This window comes from Manis pentadactyla, chromosome 3 (genome assembly GCF_030020395.1).
Source record: "Manis pentadactyla isolate mManPen7 chromosome 3, mManPen7.hap1, whole genome shotgun sequence".
In the NCBI taxonomy this organism is placed as follows: Eukaryota; Metazoa; Chordata; class Mammalia; order Pholidota; family Manidae; genus Manis; species Manis pentadactyla.
Genome location: NC_080021.1, coordinates 86029488 through 86050958, shown reverse-complemented (window position 1 = coordinate 86050958; position 21471 = coordinate 86029488). Strand labels below are relative to the sequence as shown.

Here is a 21471-nt window from a genome sequence, read left to right as displayed (position 1 = left end):
TGTTTCACATATGCTGGTGCTCCTGTGTTGGGTGCATATATATTTATAATGGTTATATCCTCTTGTTGGACTGAACCCTTTATCATTATGTAATGTCCTTCTTTATCTCTTGTTACTTTCTTTGTTTTGAAATCTATTTTGTCTGATACTAGTACTGCAACACATGGCTTTTTCTCCCTATTGTTTGCATGAAATATCTTTTTCCATCCCTTGACTTTTAGTCTGTGCATGTCTTTGGGTTTGAGGTGAGTCTCTTGTAAGCAGCATATAGATGGGTCTTGTTTTTTTATCCATTCAGTGACTCTATGTCTTTTGATTGCTGTATTCAGTCCATTTACATTTAGAGTGATTATTGATAGGTATGTACTTATTGCCATTTCAGGCTTTATATTCGTGGTTACCAAAGGTTCCAGATTACTTTCCTTATTATCTAAGAGTCTAACTTAACTCACTTAGTATGCTGTTACAAACACAATCTAAAGGTTCTTTTCTATTTCTCCTACTTTTTCTTCCTCCTTCATTCTTTATATATTCGGTATCAGATTCTATACTTTTTCTCTATCCCTTGATTGGCTTTGGGGATATTAAATTTAATTTTGCATTTGCCTCACAATTAGCTGCTCCACCCTCCCTTCCATGATTTTACTACCTCTGGTGACAGCTGTCCAACCCTAGGAACACTTCCATCTATGGCAGTCCCTCCAAAATAGACTGCAGAGATGGTTTGTGGGAGGTAAACTCTCTCAGCTTTTGCTTATCTGGAAATTGTTTAATTCCTCCTTCAAATTTAAATGATAATCTTGCCGGATAAAGTAATCTTGGTTCCAGGCCCTTCTTTTTCATGGCATTTAATATATCATGCCACTCCCTTCTGGCCTGTAAGGTTTCTGCTGAGAAGTCTGTTGTTAGTCTGATGGGCTTTCCTTTGTATGTGATCTTATTTCTGCCACTGGCTGCTTTTAACAGTCTGTCCTTATCCTTGATCTTTCCCATTTTAATTACTATGTGTCTTGCTGTTGTCTTCCTTGGGTCCCTTGTGTAGGGGGATCTGTGGATCTCCACGGCCTGACAGACTATGTCCTTCCCCAGATTGGGGAAGTTTTCAGCAACTACCTCCTCAAAGACACTTTCTATCCCTTTCTCTCTCTCTTCTTCTTCTGGTATCCCTATAATGCGAATATTGTTCTGCTTGAATTGGTCACACAGTTCTCTCAATATTCTTTCATTTTTAGAGATCCTTTTTTCTCTCTGTGCCTCGGCTTCTTTGTATTCCTCTTCTCTAGTTTCTATTTCATTTATTTTCTCCTCCACCGTATCCAACCTACTTTTAATACCCTCCATCGTGTTTTTTAACGATTGGATCTCTGACCTGATTTAATTCCTGAGTTCTTGGATGTCTTTCCATACCTCCATTAGGATGTTGATGATTTTTATTTTGAACTCCCTTTCAGGAAGAGTCACGAGGTCCATATCATTTAAATCTTTCTTGGGAGTTGTAGTAACAATTTTACTCTGGACAAGGTTCCTTTGGCGTTTCATGTTTGTATATGGTGTCCTCTAGTGTCCAAAAGCTCTCTTCTGGAGGTGCTCAGCCCCTGAAGCAATGTCGGGGGTTGCAGGGGAGCAGTACTGGTGCCTGGGGGTAGGAAAGAGCTGTTCCCTGCCTCCTGGCTGCTGTGCCTGTCTCCACTGCCTGAGCCAGTGGGCCAGGCACACAGGTATAAGTTTTTTTCCCAGAACAGCCAGATATGGATCCCTGCTTTCCACAAGCAGCCGGAATCCCAGTCTCCCCAGGAACTCTGCCTGTATTAACTTTCCAACCCAGTAGTCATGCGAGTCTCATGAAAGCACCATGAAATGTAGGTTTGTGCTCCCAGAGCAGATCTCTGGAGCTAGGTATTCGGCAGTCCCAAGCCTTCCACTCCCTCCCTGCTCCGTTTGTCTTCCTCCTGCCAGTGATCTGGGGTGGGGGAGGGGCTTGGGTCCCGCGGAGCCACAGCTCTGGTACGTTACCCCATTCGCTAAGGTCTGCTCTTTTCTATAGGTGTGTGCAGTCTGATGCCATCCTCTTTCCTGTTGCTCTCTCAGGATTAGTTGCGCCAATTAAATTTTCTAATTTTATCCAGTTTTAGGAGGTAGCCTCTGTCTCTCCTCTCACACTGCCATCTTTAATCCCATCTCTGCTCTCCATTGCTTTTTTATTTTAACTCTGTGAAGCTCTCACATTCACCAGGTTTGCTTGACTTCCCATGCACACTGATCTTCCCTGCAGCCTTCAGCCCCTGACTAAGTTTTCTGTGAGTTGCACCACCAGTCTGTGGGCACTTTCTGGCTACCATATAGGGATGCCTTATATTATGATAATCACCTTAAAGCCCCTACCAGCTTCACTTTATAAGACTTCTATCATCCGTACCTTTTAAAATAAAATACTATACATTTACATGTTATTAAATCATACTTCTTATCATTTTTTTAAAGATCACCTTTTAGAGAAAGGGTGTTTTGAATATTATTACTAGAAAATTGTTTTAAGGAGTATTTTCCAACAGACACAGCATTTCTTACATAAACAGTAAGTTACCCATGTCCATTCAGGAAATGTTTACAATTAAAGACAATTTTTATATGGAAACTTTAACTTTGCAGCAGCCAAAATGAAATTATAACTATAACAACAATTCAAATCTTATCATTAATAAACAATAATTGCTAATATTTATTAACTGCTCTTTAAGTACCAGATTCTGAACTAAATACTTTATATTCTGTTTCATTTGGCCTTGAGTATCCAGCAAAGTAGATCAAGCAAACAATTTCTTATTATTTCTTAAATATTACTTATATCAAATTTACCAAACAAAATTTATGCCTTCATACTAGACATAATAAAGTTCTGTCTTTTATTTTATTAGTGAATTCAGGGTAAAAGTCTTCATCAACCTTTGATGTAAGCATGCACATGCACACACACACACACACACACACACACACACACACACACAATTGGCATGATTTCTCCTCATTATGTCCCCTGTTCTTTTAACTTGAGTCCGAAGTCTCTGTTTCCACCAGAGACAATGTAGATAAACACCTTTCCTTCACAGAAGTGGGAGGATAACAAGCAAGGAATAAACCTGGGTTTAAAGATCACAGACTATTGCCAAGAATCAATCAGAACCATACCAATTATCGTTTGATAACCACTGTTTTTCATTAGATTATTGAGATATAATTCACCTACCATACAATCACCATACCCAATTAAAGTGAACAACAATGGTTTTCATAGTGTTCCCAGGTGTGTACACCCACTGCTCTTCAATTTTACAACATTTTCATCACCTCATGGTAAGACCCATGTGCTTTAGCTTTCACCCCTTTATATCTAAGCTCTTAGAAAACATTAGTCTGCTTTCTGTCTCTATAGAGTTGCCTATTTTGGACTTTCATGTGAAGGCAATCACATAGTATGTTGGAATGATCAAGTAGTTTTGCCAAAACCAAACTATGTGATTCTGGCAGGTAAGCATGACCTTCAAATGGACAAAAATGTTTGCCCATATTCTTTCAGGTGACCTTCTGGTCAGTGCTTCTTCTATATCTGTTCACTGGGCTTTTAGCCTTAATTACTGTGTTGCTATTGATCTGTATACAAGTGCTTTCCTTACTCTAAATGGATATATATTGGTAGGGTCTATGTATCTTTCTGTTTTCCCCCAGAGCCCAGAATATGATTGATTGATTGATTGGAGTAATAAAAATATCGAATTAAAAAGATTTATTGGGCAAGATTCCCATACTTTAAAATGTCCTGGGTTTATTTGATGGGATTTTGCAACCATTGTATAGAGTCCTACTTAAAATACTTCACACAGAACTTTATATCCTGTTTCCTATAAAGCTAGCTATGAATTAAGTATGCTTTGTAAAAAAACTGTTGCAAAATTGAATGGTGTCTGTTTTAATATTTTCTGGGACCCAATTTAAAATGTTGCCTCACTTTCCCTAATCTTGATTTTATACTGGATCAAAAAAGCTAATTAATCCACTTCTTCTGTAAACCATGAACACAAGCCATGCACCCGGTTGACCTAAGGATGGTTTGGGGAGAAAAGAAAACCCAGCCCTGATCTCAGGCCTTTTACACTCCAGTGGGAAAGTGGACATTGATCAAATTGTGATGTAAATAAATCTAAATCATAGTCATGATCCATGCTACAGAAATGAATTACTCCAAGTAAGGATTTTCTGTTGAAGGGTCCTGTTGCTGAAATCCTGAATATGAGTAGGACTTTTCCAGGTTTAAGAGTAAAGGAAAAAAGCATTCCAGGCCGAGGGGGCAGTTTTACTGATGTCCTTTCATGCTCAGAATGATGAAGGATCAGGATGAAGCTGCAGAGGGAGGCCGGGGCCACAGGAGAGAGGGCTGCTACGGATATGGGTCTTCATTCCAAGTGCAGTAGGAAGCCTATTTTAGACAGGGTAAGCCCTATTATTTGATATCTGTCTGAAAAGTCTTGAATTTCCCCATTTAGAGCCAGAATCAAACCTAATTAACTTTAATGGAGCTGGGTAGCTCTCACGTTTCATCCAACAAGTGAAGGTACTGTAATTTTAAGTTCTAACTTTATCTCCTGAGTTTTGCCTTAAAATTTAGTCTCTAAATAATTAATACAGTAATTTTCTGATATTAACTTAAAAATTATCTCAAAGCTTGAAATACCTGATTAAAAACCCCCCACAAACCAAAAGACCACCTTTGGACTCTAACCATCCAAATTTCAGGAGAAATTTATATATAGAAAGAGAATGTTGGCAAAATAAGAGTCAGTTATATCTTGTTATTAAAAGATAGTCGCCAAGTCTCAGCTGTTGGGGGAAGAATGGGGTTACTGAGTGGACCCTCTGAAAATTGCTATCTCAACAGCCTTTTCTCTCCAGAAAGACCCTAGGGAAAGTTTTCCGAAAAGCCTGCCAGGGTTACTTGCATTAAAAATCAGAGCACTAAGAAAATCTTCGGATTCAGTAGTACAAGAGGAGAGAAAGCTCTGAGAAGCAAAAACAGCTGAAGGAACTGAAGGAAAGCACTCTGGTGCCAGCCTCACGGGCAAGAGTGGCGTGGGCATTAGTCTCTGCGCCAGAATGTCTTAGACATATATTTACATGAGTTTGTTTCCTTTTTTTATACAAATTAAAACTTCATCAGTGGATGATTCATCTTATTAACCAACTTTTTTTCCAAGAACTAGAGATGCACTTGAAACATTTCCAGTTTCCAAGTATCTCTAGAAACTATCTGTGACCATGGGCATTTGATTTCATTGTACACCACCTACTTTCTTAGCTTCTACTCAGAATCATTCTGCAGCATATTTAATGAATGAAGTGATTTTAGGCCTGGGAAGCTTTAGATTTCATTAAACATTCACTCATTCATTCAACAAACATGTCAAGATTTAAAAAGAAAAACCTTACACTATATACTGAGGTTACTACAATGTGTGAAACAGATGGCTAAAACATTCAGTGCCCTCGTGGAACGTGCATTCTAGTTATGGATGGGGAGGGAGAAAGGACACAAATAGTAAAGGTATGAAGTGAATGAAGATAAGAGTAGGTTAGAAGCTGGTAAGTATAATGGGGTAAAGAGGAACAGAATGCAGGGGATTGGGAACTCAAAATCTTACTTAGTAAATACTAAGGGTCTTAGAATGGGTTAGTCCCAACCTTATTTACCACTTTAATGCCATGTAATGTTACTCATAAACTTTCATCAATAGGCTGCATTAGAATAATAGCTACCTTTATATTCAGTATTTACTGTGCTCTAAATATTCACTCATTTCAACCACACCAGCAGTCACAAATCACTATTCCTTTGACCAGAGGACAGATCATTTTAGACAAGATCAGTGCTTGTTATGGACACACAGAACAAAAGATAAAGTAGAAACAGGAGCCAATGTAGCTGATGTCAAGACCCCTCACAGGATAGTGTGGGCGGTCGGTGAATACTGTATTGGTGGAAAATAGTGAAGAAAGGGCATTGAGAAGTGGTTTTAAACTTGAATCAGAGTGAAACAGTTTTCAAAATTTTGTAATCATGTCTCTTCTTAATATTCCAGAAATAGAAGGACTCCTTGTCAAAAAAAAGAAAGTCAAACACCACTACTTTTCCCAACTATTGTCAATCTTATATTTAAGTGTATCGGCAGTCCAGTTTTAAAAAATGGGCATTCATGGAAAAGAAGTCCCTTCTAAAATAAATTTTGTCCTTGAAAGAGAAAGGCTTAGGAAGTTTATTTATTCTGAAGACAGAAAACCCCTAGTGGAATTTAGATCCTCTTTTCAACTCTTGTATGTTGAAAGTGCTATACTTATTTTCTACATGACATTTTATTCTTTAATGCACTTTTTTGATGTTTCAACTATTGCTTTCAACCTTCCCAACTCTGTGATATAGAAACAGACTTTGTATGCCGTTATTTCAGGGATTTATTTTCTTTCTTTCTACATATGTTTTGCTTACTTGTTTTTCTGTTTTTTTATATATCTCATTTGGTCAATTAAGCAAAACACTACAACAGTATTTTTGCCAAATCACTTAATTCTGTTAATTGTTCAGCATGTGCTTTTGCACAAAGAGGAATCTAATACTAATTAAGGTAATGCAGATGATCACTTCCCCACCATGCACATGCATAATCTCAATTTTTGTATCAATTTTCCTCTAGTCACTTAGCATCCAAAGAGGTCTGTGCTTGGTCACAAGCAAAGAGCAACTTGGCCAGAAAATGGGTTATCTGATTAATCCATTTAATGGAATACTTGATTATCTGGTCTTCGGAAACTTAAACGAGAATTTCTGCAATGGGCAGCACTGCTTCTTGTTGAAGGGAATGCCTATTTAAGGCATGACCGAGCTTCATTTGAAAAATGAAAACTTTCAATATCAATTGCTATTAGTTATTGAATGTCATGGTGAATTCTAACCAGATGGAAAAATTTCTTCAGAGTGCTATCTACTTAGTAGAGGAATTTCATAAGTTCATTTAAATACTGTCTGCTATCCATTAACATACTATTCATAACTTGTATTATTTCCTAACTAATACCTAGCTGTAGTTTTTTTTGTGTGGTTTTTTTTTTTATATGATAAAAAGCACAATGTATGATTTTCTCTTTTCAGGGGGGAGCAGAACATAACATTCCAGTTGTCATTTCAAAAATCTCCAAGGAGCAAAGAGGTAAAGTGTTAAGAGAATAATATAGTAGCCATTCCTTTGTAAATCATGATTATTGAAAAATAAGATGAACTTTAAAAATGATACATTAGCATGTACCCAACTAGCTCCAGGGTCCCCTTGACCAGGCAGTAAGTGGCCCAGTCTGATTCTTTAATCTGTGCCCTTTATTACTCCAGGGGAAGGCTTTTCTCACAGGAAAGCAACAAGGAAAAATAAAGAGCATGTGACTATGAGTGAACTAGGAACTGCATAACTTCCCAGTTGTTTCATTAAACCAACATGTAGACAAATGTAAGGATAACAAGTCACATCAAATATAGGCAACTGCAAATATATATTTTTTTTCAGTTCTCTTATACAACTTATCTCAGCTTATCACATGAAATTTCATCTGGGGAATAACTGCAAATGCAAAGCAACTGTTGCACTGACTGAACTCAGTATGACAAATAATGTTTTAAAAAGTCCTTGTAGCCGATTCCATAGGTTTTGGATTGAAGGACTAGTTCTAAACTTTTTCACACACACCTTTAAGTCATTTGTACATGGGGGGATTTATCCATTCATCCAGAAGAGTGACTGATTTTTGTCAACTGTTAGATCTGAAACCATAGAATTAAATAGAAACATCTCAGCATGTGTGTTAATATCAGGGCTGAATCATGTGATTGTTTTTGTTCCATTACTTGTGATTTGTATAAAGCATTTAATTTTCTTGATCAATTTTGACTTTATTTAATTAAAAAACTTTCACCGGCGTGAAGAAAGTAGTCCATACATAATCAGTTGTCCTTGTCTTTATAGCGGAACTTTCAGGACTGCTTTTTATTGGGGACGCGATTCTACAGGTATGCAATTTATCATTATTCTCCATGTGCAAGCAAAACATAAGGCCAATTCACAATATGCTACATTAAACTATGCTTTTCTTTCACTGCAGATAAATGGAATTAATGTGAGAAAATGCAGACATGAAGAAGTGGTGAGTTCTCTTTACTTTTCTCTAATGTCACAATTTTTCCCATATGCGAACAAGGATGCACTGATAAAAATTGTTCATTTTATTCATTAAGAAACTAGGACATTGCTCAAGTATGCTATCAGATTTTCAAATGATCTCAATTTTTTTTAGTGTTAGAAACAGATCCATAGCACCACCCAGGATGAAATGTAATTCAAATAAATACCTACAGACGTTGCCTACTATGTTTTTTCAGTTTTTCTATTAATCCCTACCAGTTAATATCCACTAAGTATATATCTAGGTAAAAACTATCTCTGAATCATTGTAAATATTTAAAAGCTTATAAATGGTAAAATTTATATATGTAAAATCTCAGTAGCAAGGACATTTGGAAGAGCATATAAAGACTGTGTGTGTGTGTGTGTGATGCCAGGGTTCTTGTTTGCAAAGCTGAAGAATGAGCTTCACAGTCAAGGTAGGAGAGCAAGGTACAGGCTTTTATTTAGAGATAAGGTGGGAGGACAGAGCTCCCAGCTCATGCCAGGAGGGGACAAGTGAGTCTGCAGTGGTGCACTGTCTAGGGGGTTTTATAGGCAGTTGAGGATTTTTCGAGAACATGAAAAAACTTAGGGGTAGGGACTTGTTAAGTGGTTCCTGAATATTAAAAATTAACTTAACTGTAAGGAATTTCCTGCCTTGATTTCTCTCTGGGACACCAGACCCTTGGTCTGGGAGCATATCAAAAGGCTGCCTGCCCAGCCCCCAAGGTGGGCTGAGGTATTGTCTACTTGCTAAAGCATCTTGCCTCTTGAACTTCCTGGGTGTTAAAATGCAATCTTATCTTAAAGATGGAATTTTTCCTGCCTTTTACTATGCGTCTACAGCTGGGTCTGCATGCTAAGTTAGTTGCTTAGTTTGCAAAATCACCTTGTCAGATCTGATGGAGGAAAGACAGCACATAGGCCCAGGGCTCTGAGCATGCTAAAGTGAATCTTACACATGGTTACAAATGATTAGCATAATAAAACATGTGCTACACTTCTTTATCTGGGGAACATTAACTGATTTTACTGAAGAATGATTCTAGAGCTCAATGTTTAACATAGAGTTTTAGTAGGGGGGTTTCCTTGCATGTAGTTACATTGCTCTGACTGCAGATATCCCACCCTGCCCCCTCCGGAGGCCCTCACCATACTCTTGACTACATCTATGGTCCCTGTCTCATGTGTGTGTGTGTGTGTGTGTGTGTGTGTGTGTATGTGTGCAAGGGACAGAGAGAATTCAGAGGAGCTTGATCTCTAAATTTTGTTTTGGCACTAGGCAGAACTTGATCAGTTTTTAGTGTGGCATTTGCTTGGATGTCGGTAAATGTGCAGATTTGAAGCCCCAACCTCAGATATGTTAATTTAATCAGTTTACTTGAGTGCAGGAATTTTTAACAACCAGCCCAAGTGGCTCCATTGTAGGTAACCTCTAAACTGCAGTCTGGGAGAAACTGGAAAGTTGAAGAGCTTCCACTGGGGATGGTGAGATGATGGAAGAAATAGCACAGAAAGGAACAGAACCGTGATTGGTGTTTTGGGAAACATTTGTTATGGTTGATTAACTACTATTCATAGAACCCCACTGAATTTCTGTATCAACTTAGATGGGAAGGGATAGAGAAGTTACATTTAATAGTTTATATTCAAGGGTCAGACAAGCTGAAAAATACTGTAAGCCTTTTGCCTATCGCAACTCTACTTTATTTGGTTTTTGAATACATTACTCCTCTGTTAAGAGCTATTTGTAGAAAACTTCTGATATGTTTACACATTTCAAACCTCAAAGAGGCAATCTCAAGTGTCTGTAAAAAGCCCTATTCCACAGGTAGTGACAAGAGAGGATTCTCTGTTGTGAGCACTCAGAATAACTAATCAAGGTTTATTAGTATTTATGACCTGTCTTTGCTTATGGAGAATCTTACTTAGGCTCCCCTATTGCCACTCTGGTGAACATGATATAAAAAATAAGAATTTCAAGTCTCTAGTTTGCTACATATATGTATCAAGAAAAGTCATACTTTTGAACAGGTTTTTAGACAAATGAACAAACAGCAGGACACAGAGCTCCCTGTTCAGCAGACTCATGTGTAGATTTGAAATAGAGCCATGGAAGCAAAGATATTTTAAATTAAGGTTTTTTTTTTTTTCCAAAAGTGTAAAGTAATTTTAAGCTCATTATACAGGGAGCAAAACAGTGCATTGTCTTTTAAAGCCACGTGCTGTTAGATGGATTCAGGTTTGCAGCTGGCCCTTCAAAGGCAGGCAGCATGCTCAGACAAACTGTGATGAAGTTTTGATTAAACAGATCAGTGTGGCATCAAAGATTTGAATGTGCAAATAATAACACTTCTTAATGGTGTTCATCCTGATTCAAAGGAATTTAGGATTGTATGGCAAATAATGTGTGGCCCTTCACAGTAAACTTATTTTTCTGACAGGCTTAATTTTATCAACTTTCAAACATAGGTACTGATATTCTTATTTAGTTCCAATATTTAATTTTCCAATGCTTTAGTCCTCACTGCTAATAATCTAAACAAATAGACATACTTACACCTCAGTAGGACCGAGATATTAATTAAGAGTTTAAATTTGACTCACATGGGCAGAAAAAGGCACAATAAGCTCAGAGGATGTGGGTGACGTTAAAGCATGCTGACTTCCCACAGTCCTTATTCCAAGTCAGTGATTCCCGTAGAGCTCCAAATTCAAAAACAATTGGGTACGTGTGACAGAGTGTTGATTGTGCATGTAACTTTTTCTTTATTCACCTACACTATTCATTGACAATGTTAGAAATTATGCATTTAGCCTGATTAGCTTCACTTGCAGGATGCCTGCAATGGTATAGTTATAATGTCCATGTTGGAGTTGTAAGGTTTGATCTATGTAGAAGGGGGAACCCATGCTGTCTGTCCACTGTGGGCACTCTGTAGAATTATTAGTGGGGTTCTCAGCCAAAAGCTTAGAATTAGATGATCACAGACTTTGTGTCTATCAGTTTCTCATATTAACAGTCTGAGTGTGCAGTAAGCCAGTGCTGGGCTTCACCCACCCCACCCAGAGCATTCTTCTCACCAGAGGCTTGCTAAGGAAGAGAAGCTCCCAAAGTTTCCTTATTGAAAAAGACTAGAACAGTGTTGTTTTGCATGTGATGTGGTGGGGAACACAGCAGGATAATGAGTGTAGAAGGTTCACAAGCTCAGAAACAATTGTATACAAACCCTAGCTCAACCACTCACTAACATGGTAATTTCAGGCAAAAGAACTAAACCTCTTCTGTTTCTCTCTTATTCAACTGTAAAATAAACTAATAATAACTTGCATAAGAACTGAAGGAGAGTAATAAATATGGAACTCCTAGCACAGATCTGGTGATTAAGCAAAGTTATATATTATTTGTGTCATAAACTAATATTGCTTCTCACACTGGCACTTTTCTCCCTATTCACCCCAGGGGCCACTACTGGGCAGTGTCTTGTTGGGACCTTGCTGGGCCCCAGCAGGTCCCCATACAGACAGGGAACTAATGATAACTCTGCTGTGCACCCCAGGCTCCTTCACCACTTCCAATCAGAAATCAGAGTGGGCACCCATGGCTGGAGGGGCAGGGCTGTTGGAAAATGAAGTTCTCTCACTCATCATTGTAGGGTATCTCTTTTCATTTTCATTGTGACTGTGTTTTGTAGTCTACGAGTTGTGTTCCCAAGACACTGGAAGTCCCTAATGTACCACTTTTTTTCAAGGAAGTTGGACCTATTGCTGCTGCTGATGTTAAGCTTGGTTCTGCTTTGTCTACCTTCCCACTAAAGACTGGACACATTACATGGATTGTTATCTCTGTATCTAGCTATCCATAGATAGATGATAGATAGGTAGGTAGATAGGTGGTAGATTGGTAGATAATAGACAAAGTTAGAGATACATAGATAAACAGGTAAACTGATCACATACCAATATTTTTTGAGTGCCGTCTATGTGAAATGCACTGAATCTGAATCTTTTGTATGACAAGAAGGAGTTTATAATTAACTTTATTTGTCTCTGAACTTATTGCCATGTAGACATCATTTCTTCTGTGTTTAATAATTAAGAAAGTATACAAACAATTATTAGGAAAGGAAAATACTTAAAAAATTGATTTCTAAAGTTCTTCAAAATATAACAATGGTGATCTATCTAGGCTCACTAGACATAAAATAAAATAAGATTTAGCTCTAGCAGGAGAACTTGTATCCTAATTCTATAATCCAGATACTTGGAAATGCGAATATATTTGTATAGTTGAAATTTCCATCCTATTTGAATTTAGAATTCTAATAATAAATTTACATCACAAGGTGAAACAGCACAATGGTTCATGATTCCAGGGGTGTCCTCTAAAAGAACTTTTCTGGCTTTGGGTATGGGATTTATGGGTCCTAAACAAGAGGATCTTCTGCTTTTTATTTCTATGGTTTCATTGATAGAAAATATTAGATAATTAGATGTGCAAATAACTATTACCCTGATTCTGAATTTATGATTATGAACCAAACCCTAAAAAATTGTATAATTCTTAAAAAAGCCGAATGAATAGATCAAATTATGAAAGTTAAAGTGATATATTTAATGAAAACAAATTCTAATAAAAGTAATACAAAATACTGATTAATAGCACTTTCATTTTCATGACATATGCTTAATTTAAAATTTCCACTGAAATAAAAAGAACATGTTCTTTTTTAGCTTAGAATAATCAGAAAATATCATTACAAGGGTATTTTCATATCATCTGAAAATGAGGCATCAATTTATGTATTGGAACAGTTTAGGAGGTTTTATGAGTTACCAAGGAACATATTTAGAATATGATGTGGGAACACAAATCATTTCATATCTTGGCAAAAAGATTAAAATGTCATCGAATTACAAATCATGTTTTACCTAATTGCTAATGATTCTCAATTTGTTCTCAGTTTGGAAATAAGTATTGATGTCTAACTGGTTAATATTTCCTTAAGAATCCAAAACATAGTGGACTCTTCTTTATTGAATTAACTACCACCAAGGAAAGTCATGTATGAAATAATCTAACTTCTAATGTTTCTCACTGGTTCAGGAAAAGTTAAGTGCAAAGACAAAAAGGTGCCAAATATTGTTTATGCTATCTCTGGTTTTGAAAAGAAATAAAATATCCAGAACTTGCCATACTTACATACTTACTGTTAAATTGACACCCTTAAGAGTTGCTTCTCTGCTAGACCCACAGGTTTGTCCCCTTATCAGTCTATGAATATAGACAAGATAGGTGACACTCTAATTAAAGTGCATGCTCTCATGCTCTTTACTTCTAGCTACTAATTCTCATCAAATCCTTATTTATTGTCTTGCATTGCTCAAAGACCCGATTTTGTAGCTGCCTTAATAAGGAGACAAAATCAAGTGTGAAACATTGATGATTTAGTGGGACACCAGCCAATTTCCATTTACAGGACCAGACACAGAGGACACACAGCAGTAGACACAAGGAGACCAGATCATACTGAGAGGAGACAGTGACTGGTGAGGTGTTGGCAAGTGTCTCAATATTCTTTTCACACATCCTGCAAAGACTCTTTCTTCTTGGTCATGTTCCTGTTCTCCAAGTTAGAATGAGGAGGGAGATGTGTGCTAAACAGATTATACATTTTTCATATAGCTGACATTTTATTCTCAAAATGGTTAAACTGTGAGAAGAGATTAAAAATGGTGGCATGAGAGGTGAGAAAGAGGCTTCCTCCTAAAACTGCATATAACGAACATATAATACAACTAATACTGAAAGAGCACCAGGAAAGAGGACTACGCCAGACTGAATACACCTGGAGAAAAGCGCAGACCTCATGGAACAGGGTGACATACCAAAGCCGTGGGCTGGCTAGACCAAAGCCCCTTCCCCACCCCAGATCACTGGCTGGAGAAAAGGAGTGGGGAAGGAGTGGAGACCTGAAACTGCTGAAAAACGAACTCTGGAGATCTTCTCTGGGAACACAAACCTACATTTCATGGTGCCTTCATGATACTCTCATGATCAGGGTTTGGAAAGCTAACACAGGCAGAATTCCTGGAGAGACTGAGATTCCAGCCACTTGTGGAAAGCAGGGATCCATATCTGGCTGCTCTGGGACAAAAGAAAGGCAGCCAGTCTGAGAGACTTCCTAACAAGGGAGCCCTTAGCAAGAGGGCTGCTACAGGGGCAATGATTGTACAGAGCTTACTGCTCAGGAGAAAGGACAGGTAGACAAAATTTTCCAGGTGCACTCTTCCCAGCAGGTTAGGAGCTTTCACAATTTCCAGGTGCTCCAGCTCCCTGGCTGGCTACACAGCTCCAAGGACCCCCTCCATGATAGGCAACCTACTGCATCTTTCTCCTGGCCAGTCCCACCTGGCTTGCAAACCGGCAAACCATACCCTGGCGTTAGGCCAGCCAGAGGGAAAATCTGTTTACAGCAACTACAAACGCAAAGTAGAGAGGCTTATACCTGTGTCCTCGGCCCACTGGTCCAGGCAGTGGAGAAAGGCATAGCAGCCAGGAAGCAGGAAACAGCTCTTTCCTCTCCCCAGGCACCAATACCACTACCCTGCGACCATACCCTGAGACATTGCTTCAGGGGCTGAGCAGCTCCAGAGAGTAAAGCTTCTGGACACTAGAGGATGCCATATACAAGTATGAAATGCCAAAGGAACCTGGTCCAGAGTAAAGTTAATATAACTCCTGAGAAAGATGACATTGAACTCATCACTCTTCCTCAAAGGGAGTTCAAAATAAAAATCATTAACATGCTAATGGAGGTATGGAAAGATATTCAAGACGTCAAGAATGAATTCCAGTCAGAGATCCAATCATTGAAGACCACAATGGAGGGAATTAAAAGCAGATTGGATATGGTGGAGGAGACGGCTAATGAAATAGAAACTAGAGAAGAAGAATACAAAGAAGCTGAGGCACAGAGAGAAAAAAGGATCTCTAAGAATGAAAGAATATTGAGAGAACTGTGTGACCAAACAGAACAATATTCACATTATAGGGGTACCAGAAGAAGAAGAGAGAGAGAGAAAGGGATAGAAATTGTCTTTGAGGATATAATTGGTGAAAACTTTTCCAATCTGGGGAAGGAGATAGTCTCTCAGGCCATGGAGATGCACAGATCTCCCAGCACAGAGGACCCAAGGAAGGCAACACCAAGACACATAGTAATTAAAATGACAAAGATCAAGGGTAAGGACAGACTACTAAAAGTAACCAGAGATAGAAATAAGATCACATACAAAGGAAAGCCCATCAGGCTAACACCAGACTTCTCAGCAGAAACCTTAAAGGCCAAAAGGGAGTGTCATGATGTATTTAATGCAATGAAGCAGAAGGGCCTGGAACCAGGATTATATTATCTGGCAAGATTATCATTTAAATTTGAAAGAGGGGTTAAACAATTTCCAGATAAGCAGAAGCTGAGAGAATTTACCTCCAACAAACCAACTCCACAGACTATTTTGGAGAGACTACTATAGATGGAAGTGTTCCTAAGGTTTAAAAACTGTCACCAGAGGTAATAAAACCACAGTAAAGAAAGTGGAACAGCTAATTACTAAACAAATGAAAAATTAAATTAAATATTACCAAAGTCAATCAAGGGATAGACAAAGAGGACAGAATATGACACCTAATATATAAAGAATGGAAGAGGAAGAAAAAGGGGGAGTAAAAGAAAAGAACCTTAGATTGTGTATGTAATAGCATATTAAGTGAGTTAAGTTAGACTCTTAGATAGTAAGGAAGTTAACCTTCAACCTTTGGTAACCACGAATCTAAAGTCTGCAATAGCAATAAGTACATACCTATCGATAATCACCCTAAATGAAAATGGACTGAATGCACCAATCAAAAGACATAGAGTCACTGAATAGATCAAAAAACAAGACCCATCTATATGCTACCTGCAAGAGACTCACTTTAAACCCAAAGTCATACACAGACTAAAAATGAAGGGATGGAAAAAAATATTTCATGCAACTAATAGGGAGAAAAAAGCAGGAGTTGCAGTACTTGTATCAGACAAAATAGACTTCAAAACAAAGAAAGTCACAAGAGAAAAAGGACATTGCCTAATGATAAAGGGGTCAATCCAACAAGAAGATACAACCATTATAAACACCTATGCTGCCAACACAGGAGCACCTACATATGTGGAACAAATACTCACTGAATTGAAAGGGGAAATAGAATGCAATTCATTCATTCTAGGGGACTTCAACACTCCACTCACTCTGAAGGACAAATCAACCAGACAGAAAATAAGTAAGGAGAGAGAGACATGGAACAGCACATTAGAACAGATGGACCTAACAGACACCTACACCCTCTACAAAACTCTATACCCAAATGCAGCAGAATACACATTCTTCTTAAGTGCGCATGGAACATTTTCAAGAATAGATCATATACTAGGCCACAAAAAAAGCCTCAGTAAATTCAAAAAGATTGAAATTATACCAACCAGTTTCTCAGACCACAAAGTTATGAAACTAGAAATAAATTATGCAAAGGAACTGAAAAATCCCACAAGCCCATAGAGGCTTCAGAACATGCTCCTAAATAACCAATGGGTGAATGACCAAATAAAAACAGAGATCAAGCAATATATGGAGACAAATGACAACAATAATTCAACACCGCAAAATCTGTGAGATGCAGCCAAGGCCATGTATGAGGAAAGTATATTGCAATACAGGCCTACCTCAGGAAAGAAGAACAATCCCATATAAGCAGTCTAAACTCACAATTAATGAAACTAGAAGAAGAACAATGAGGCCCAAAGTCAGTAGAAGGAGGGACATAATAAAGATTAGAGCAGAAATAAATAAAATAGAGAAGAATAAAAGAATAGAAAGAATTGATGAAAGCAAGAGCTGGTTCTTTGAGAAAATAAACAAAATAGATAAACCCCTAGCCAAACTTATCAATAAAAAAAGAGAGTCTACACACATAAACAGAATTAGAAATGAGAAAGGAAAGATCACTACAGACACCACAGGAATACAAAGAATTATTAGAGAATACTATGAAAAATTATATGCTAACAAACTGGATAACCTAAAAGAAATGGACAACTTTGTAGAAAAATAAAACCTTCCAAAGCTGACTGAGTAAGAAACAGAAAATCTGAACAGACCAATTGCCAGCAACGAAATTGAACTGGTAATCAAAAAACTACCTAAAACAAAACACCTGGACCAGTTAGCTTCACTGCTGAATTTTATCAAACATTTAGTGAAGACCTAATGCTCATTCTCCTTAAAGTTTTCCAAAAAATAGAAGTGGAGGGAATACTTCCAAACTCATTCTATGAGGCCAGCATCACTCTAATACCAAAACCAGGCAAAGACACTACAAAAAAGAAAATTACAGACCAATATCCCTGATGAATGTAGATGCAAAAATAATCAACAAAATATTAGCAAACCGATTCAAAAATACATCAAAAAGATCATCCATCATGATCAAATAGGATTTATTCCAGGGATACAAGGATAGTACATTAGAAAATCCATCAACATCATCCACCACATCAACAAAAAGAAGGATAAAAACCACATGATGATCTCCATAGATGCTGAGAAAGCATTTGACAAAATTCAACATCCATTCATGATCAAAACTCTCAACAAAATGGTTATAGAGGTCAAGTACCTCAACATAATAAGCGCCATATATGACAAACCCACAGCCAACATCATACTTAACAGTTAGAAGCTGAAAACTTTTCCTTTAAGATCGGTAACAAGACAACGATGCCCACTTTCCTCACTTCTATTCAACATAGTACTGGAAGTTCTAGCCATGGCAATCATACAACACAAAGAAATTAATGGCATCCAAATTGGCAAGGAAGAAGTTAAACTGCCCTGTTTGTAGATGACATGATATTGTACATAAAAAACCCTAAAGAATCCACTCCAAAACTACTAGACTTAATATCTGAATTCAGCAAAGTTGCTGGATACAAAATTAATACACAGAAATCTGTTGCATTCCTATACACTAACAAAGAACTAGCAGAGAGAGTAATCAGGAAAACAATTCCATACACAATTGCATCAAAAATAATAAAATAGCTACAAATAAACCTAACCAAAGAAGTGAAAGACCTATACTCTGAAAACTACAAGACACTTTTAAGATAAATTAAAGATGATACCAATAAATGGAAACACATCCCATGCTCATGGGTAGGAAGAATTAATATTGTCAAAATGGCCATGCCTTAAGCAATCTAAAGATTCAATGCAATTCCTATCAAAATACCAACAGCATTCTTCAACAAAGTAGAGAAAATCGTGCTAAATTTCATATGGAACCACAAAACACACCAAATAGCCAAAGGAATCCTGAGAAGGAAGAATAGAGCAGAGGGAATTATGCTCCCTAACTTCAAGCTCAACTTCAAAGCCACAGTAATCAAGACAATTTGGTACTGGCACAAGAACAGATCCATAGACCAACAAAACAGACTAGAGAGCCCTGATGTAAACCCAACCACATATGGTCAATTATTATATGATAAAGAAGGCATGCACATACAATGGGGAAATGACAGCCTCTTCAACAGCTGGTGTTGGCAAAACTGGACAACTACATGCAAGGGAATGAAACTGAATTAACCCCATACACAAAACTAAACTTGAAATGGATTAAAGACTTGAATGTAAGTCATGAAACCAAAAAAATCTTTGAAGACAACATAGGCAAACATTTCCTGAATATAAGCAGAGCAACTTCTTCCTGAACACATCTCCTCGAGAAAGGGAAACAAAAGCAAAAATGAACTCGTGGGACTACATCAAACTAAAAAGTTTCTGTACGGAAAAGGACACCATCAACAGAACTAAAGGGCATCCTACAATATGGGAGAATATATTTGTAAATGACATATCTGACAAGTGGTTAACATCCAAAATGTATAAAGAACTTACATGCCTCAACATCCAAAAAGCAAATAACCTGTTTAACAAATGGGCAGAGGATATGAGAGACAGTTCTTCAAAGAAATTCAGATGGCCAACAGACACATGAAAAGATGCTCCATGTCACTTATCATCAGGGAAATGCAAATTAAAACCACAATGTGATATCACCTCACACCAGTAAGGATGGCCAGCATCAAAAAACTTAGAACAACAAATGCTGGTGAGGATGCAGAGAAAGGGGAACCCTCTTACACTGTTGGTGGGAATGTAAGCTAGTTCAACCATTATGGAAAGCAATATGGAGGTTCCTCAAAAAACTAAAAATAGAAATACCATTTGACCCGGGAATCTCACTCCTTGGAATTTACCCAAGGAATACAACTTCTTAGGTTCAAAAACACATATGCACCCCTATGTTTATCGCAGCTCTTTTTACAATAGCCAAGATATGGAAGCAACCTAAGTGTCCATCAGTATATGAATGGATAAAGAAGATGAGGTGCATATGCACAATGGAATACTATTGAGCCATAAGAAAGAAACAAATCCTACCATTTGCAACAACATGGATGGAGCTGGGGGATATTATGCTCAGTGAAATAAGCCAGGCAGAGAAAGACAAATGCCAAATGATTTCCCTCATTTGTGGAGTACAACAATGAAGCAAAACTGAAGGAACAAAATGGCAGCAGACTCACAGACTCCAAGAATGAACTAGTGATTACCAAAGGGGAGGGGTGTGGGAGGGTGGGTGGGGAGGTAGTGAGAAGGGACTTGAAGGGTATTATGTTTAATACACATGGTGTGGGGTATTATGGGGAGAACAGTGTAGCACAGAGAAGTCACATGGTGAATCTGTGGCATCTTGCTGCACTGATGGACAGTGACTGCATTGGGGTATGGGTGGGGACTTGATAATATGAGTAAATGTAGTAACCACATTGCGTTTTCATGTGAAACCTTCATCAGAGTGTATATCAATTATACCTTAATAAAAAATTTAAAAAAGAAATGATTAAACTGTAAGGCAATGAGAAGAAAGTATATGAGAATGGAAGTTAGAAGACCTAAGTTAAATTTTTGTTGTGGACACTTTCCACGTGTTTTGTACATACATGGCCTAAATCTCCCTGACCCCCATTTTTGTTATCTGATAGATGAAGAGTTTGAAATAGATAACTTTTAATTTGTTTTCTAGCTGAAATGTTCAATTCTTTTATTTAAAAGAGCACACACTTTTAGCAAACCTGTAGAACTATACAACACAAGCAGTAACTTCCAATGGCCCTAACTATAGGACTTAGTTAATAACAATGAATCAGCATAGGCTTATCAGTTGTAACAAATGTACCACACTATGGCACATCTTATTAATAGAAAATACTCCATGTGAGATGCAGAGGGAACTTTCTTCACATTCTTTCTGTCAACCTAAAAGTGTTCTAAGAAAGTCTATTAAAATTGAAAAACAGAAAGAAGAGCACACCCATTTCCATGCATTCTTTCATGACTCAGTAGATATATATGCCAAAATCATGGCATTTACAAAAAAGAAGGTGTAGGCAAATTTATGAAAATGGAGAAGTGATACTGAGAATGGCCATAATTATTCAGATTAGATTTTTCTTTCAGGCTTCCATAACACTTGTGGATTCATATCTTAGGCTATAGGGGAGAGCCCATTAAGGGAATAAAAAGCCTACAAAATAATGTTTTGGAAAAAATGCTTTTAAAATATCAGGATGCAAGGAATGGTGCGTTGCTATCTGTAAGAAAATGCCTCTCAGAACACTTTGACTGCCACTACACAAGGGCAGAAGTGGTACAACCAAAGCAGGCACTGTGCTCAGCAGAAGTAGTGATGCTGGTCAGGGTCTACCGTAAGTAAGGATTTAACCAGTGACCCGAAAAGATGGAGGAAAGGAACAACAGAGCATTGGACAGACAGACACATCAGGAGGCAGATGATTTTTGTGGAAGTTGAGATCATGCCATTTTATAGAATACAAAAATAAATGAGAAAGGGGTAGGCATTCATCTGTCACTCTCAAGGTGGGTAGTTCTCACTAATGAAGAGCAAATAGCATTAGCCCTCCAGATTGTGAACACTTCACTATGATCCTGTGGTGGTGTGAAGCCTTCTAGAATTCACATTTAGACCCAGGCTCTACCAGATGACTTACCAAGAGGCTTCTGGAGTAGTGTGTTCCAAAGTCATTCTGAGATA

The 21471-nt window shown here is 37.7% G+C and overlaps 1 protein-coding gene across 1 annotated transcript in view; it reads left to right on the top strand.

The window, feature by feature from the left end:
* Nucleotides 1-21471, top strand: part of SNTG1 (syntrophin gamma 1) — a 787875-nt gene that overhangs the window by 512219 nt on the left and 254185 nt on the right. The window contains exons 6-8 of the mRNA XM_057498090.1: nt 7193-7250; nt 8055-8098; nt 8191-8232. Coding sequence (XP_057354073.1) covers nt 7193-7250; nt 8055-8098; nt 8191-8232 — 144 coding nt within the window. The remainder of the gene's footprint in view (nt 1-7192; nt 7251-8054; nt 8099-8190; nt 8233-21471) is intronic.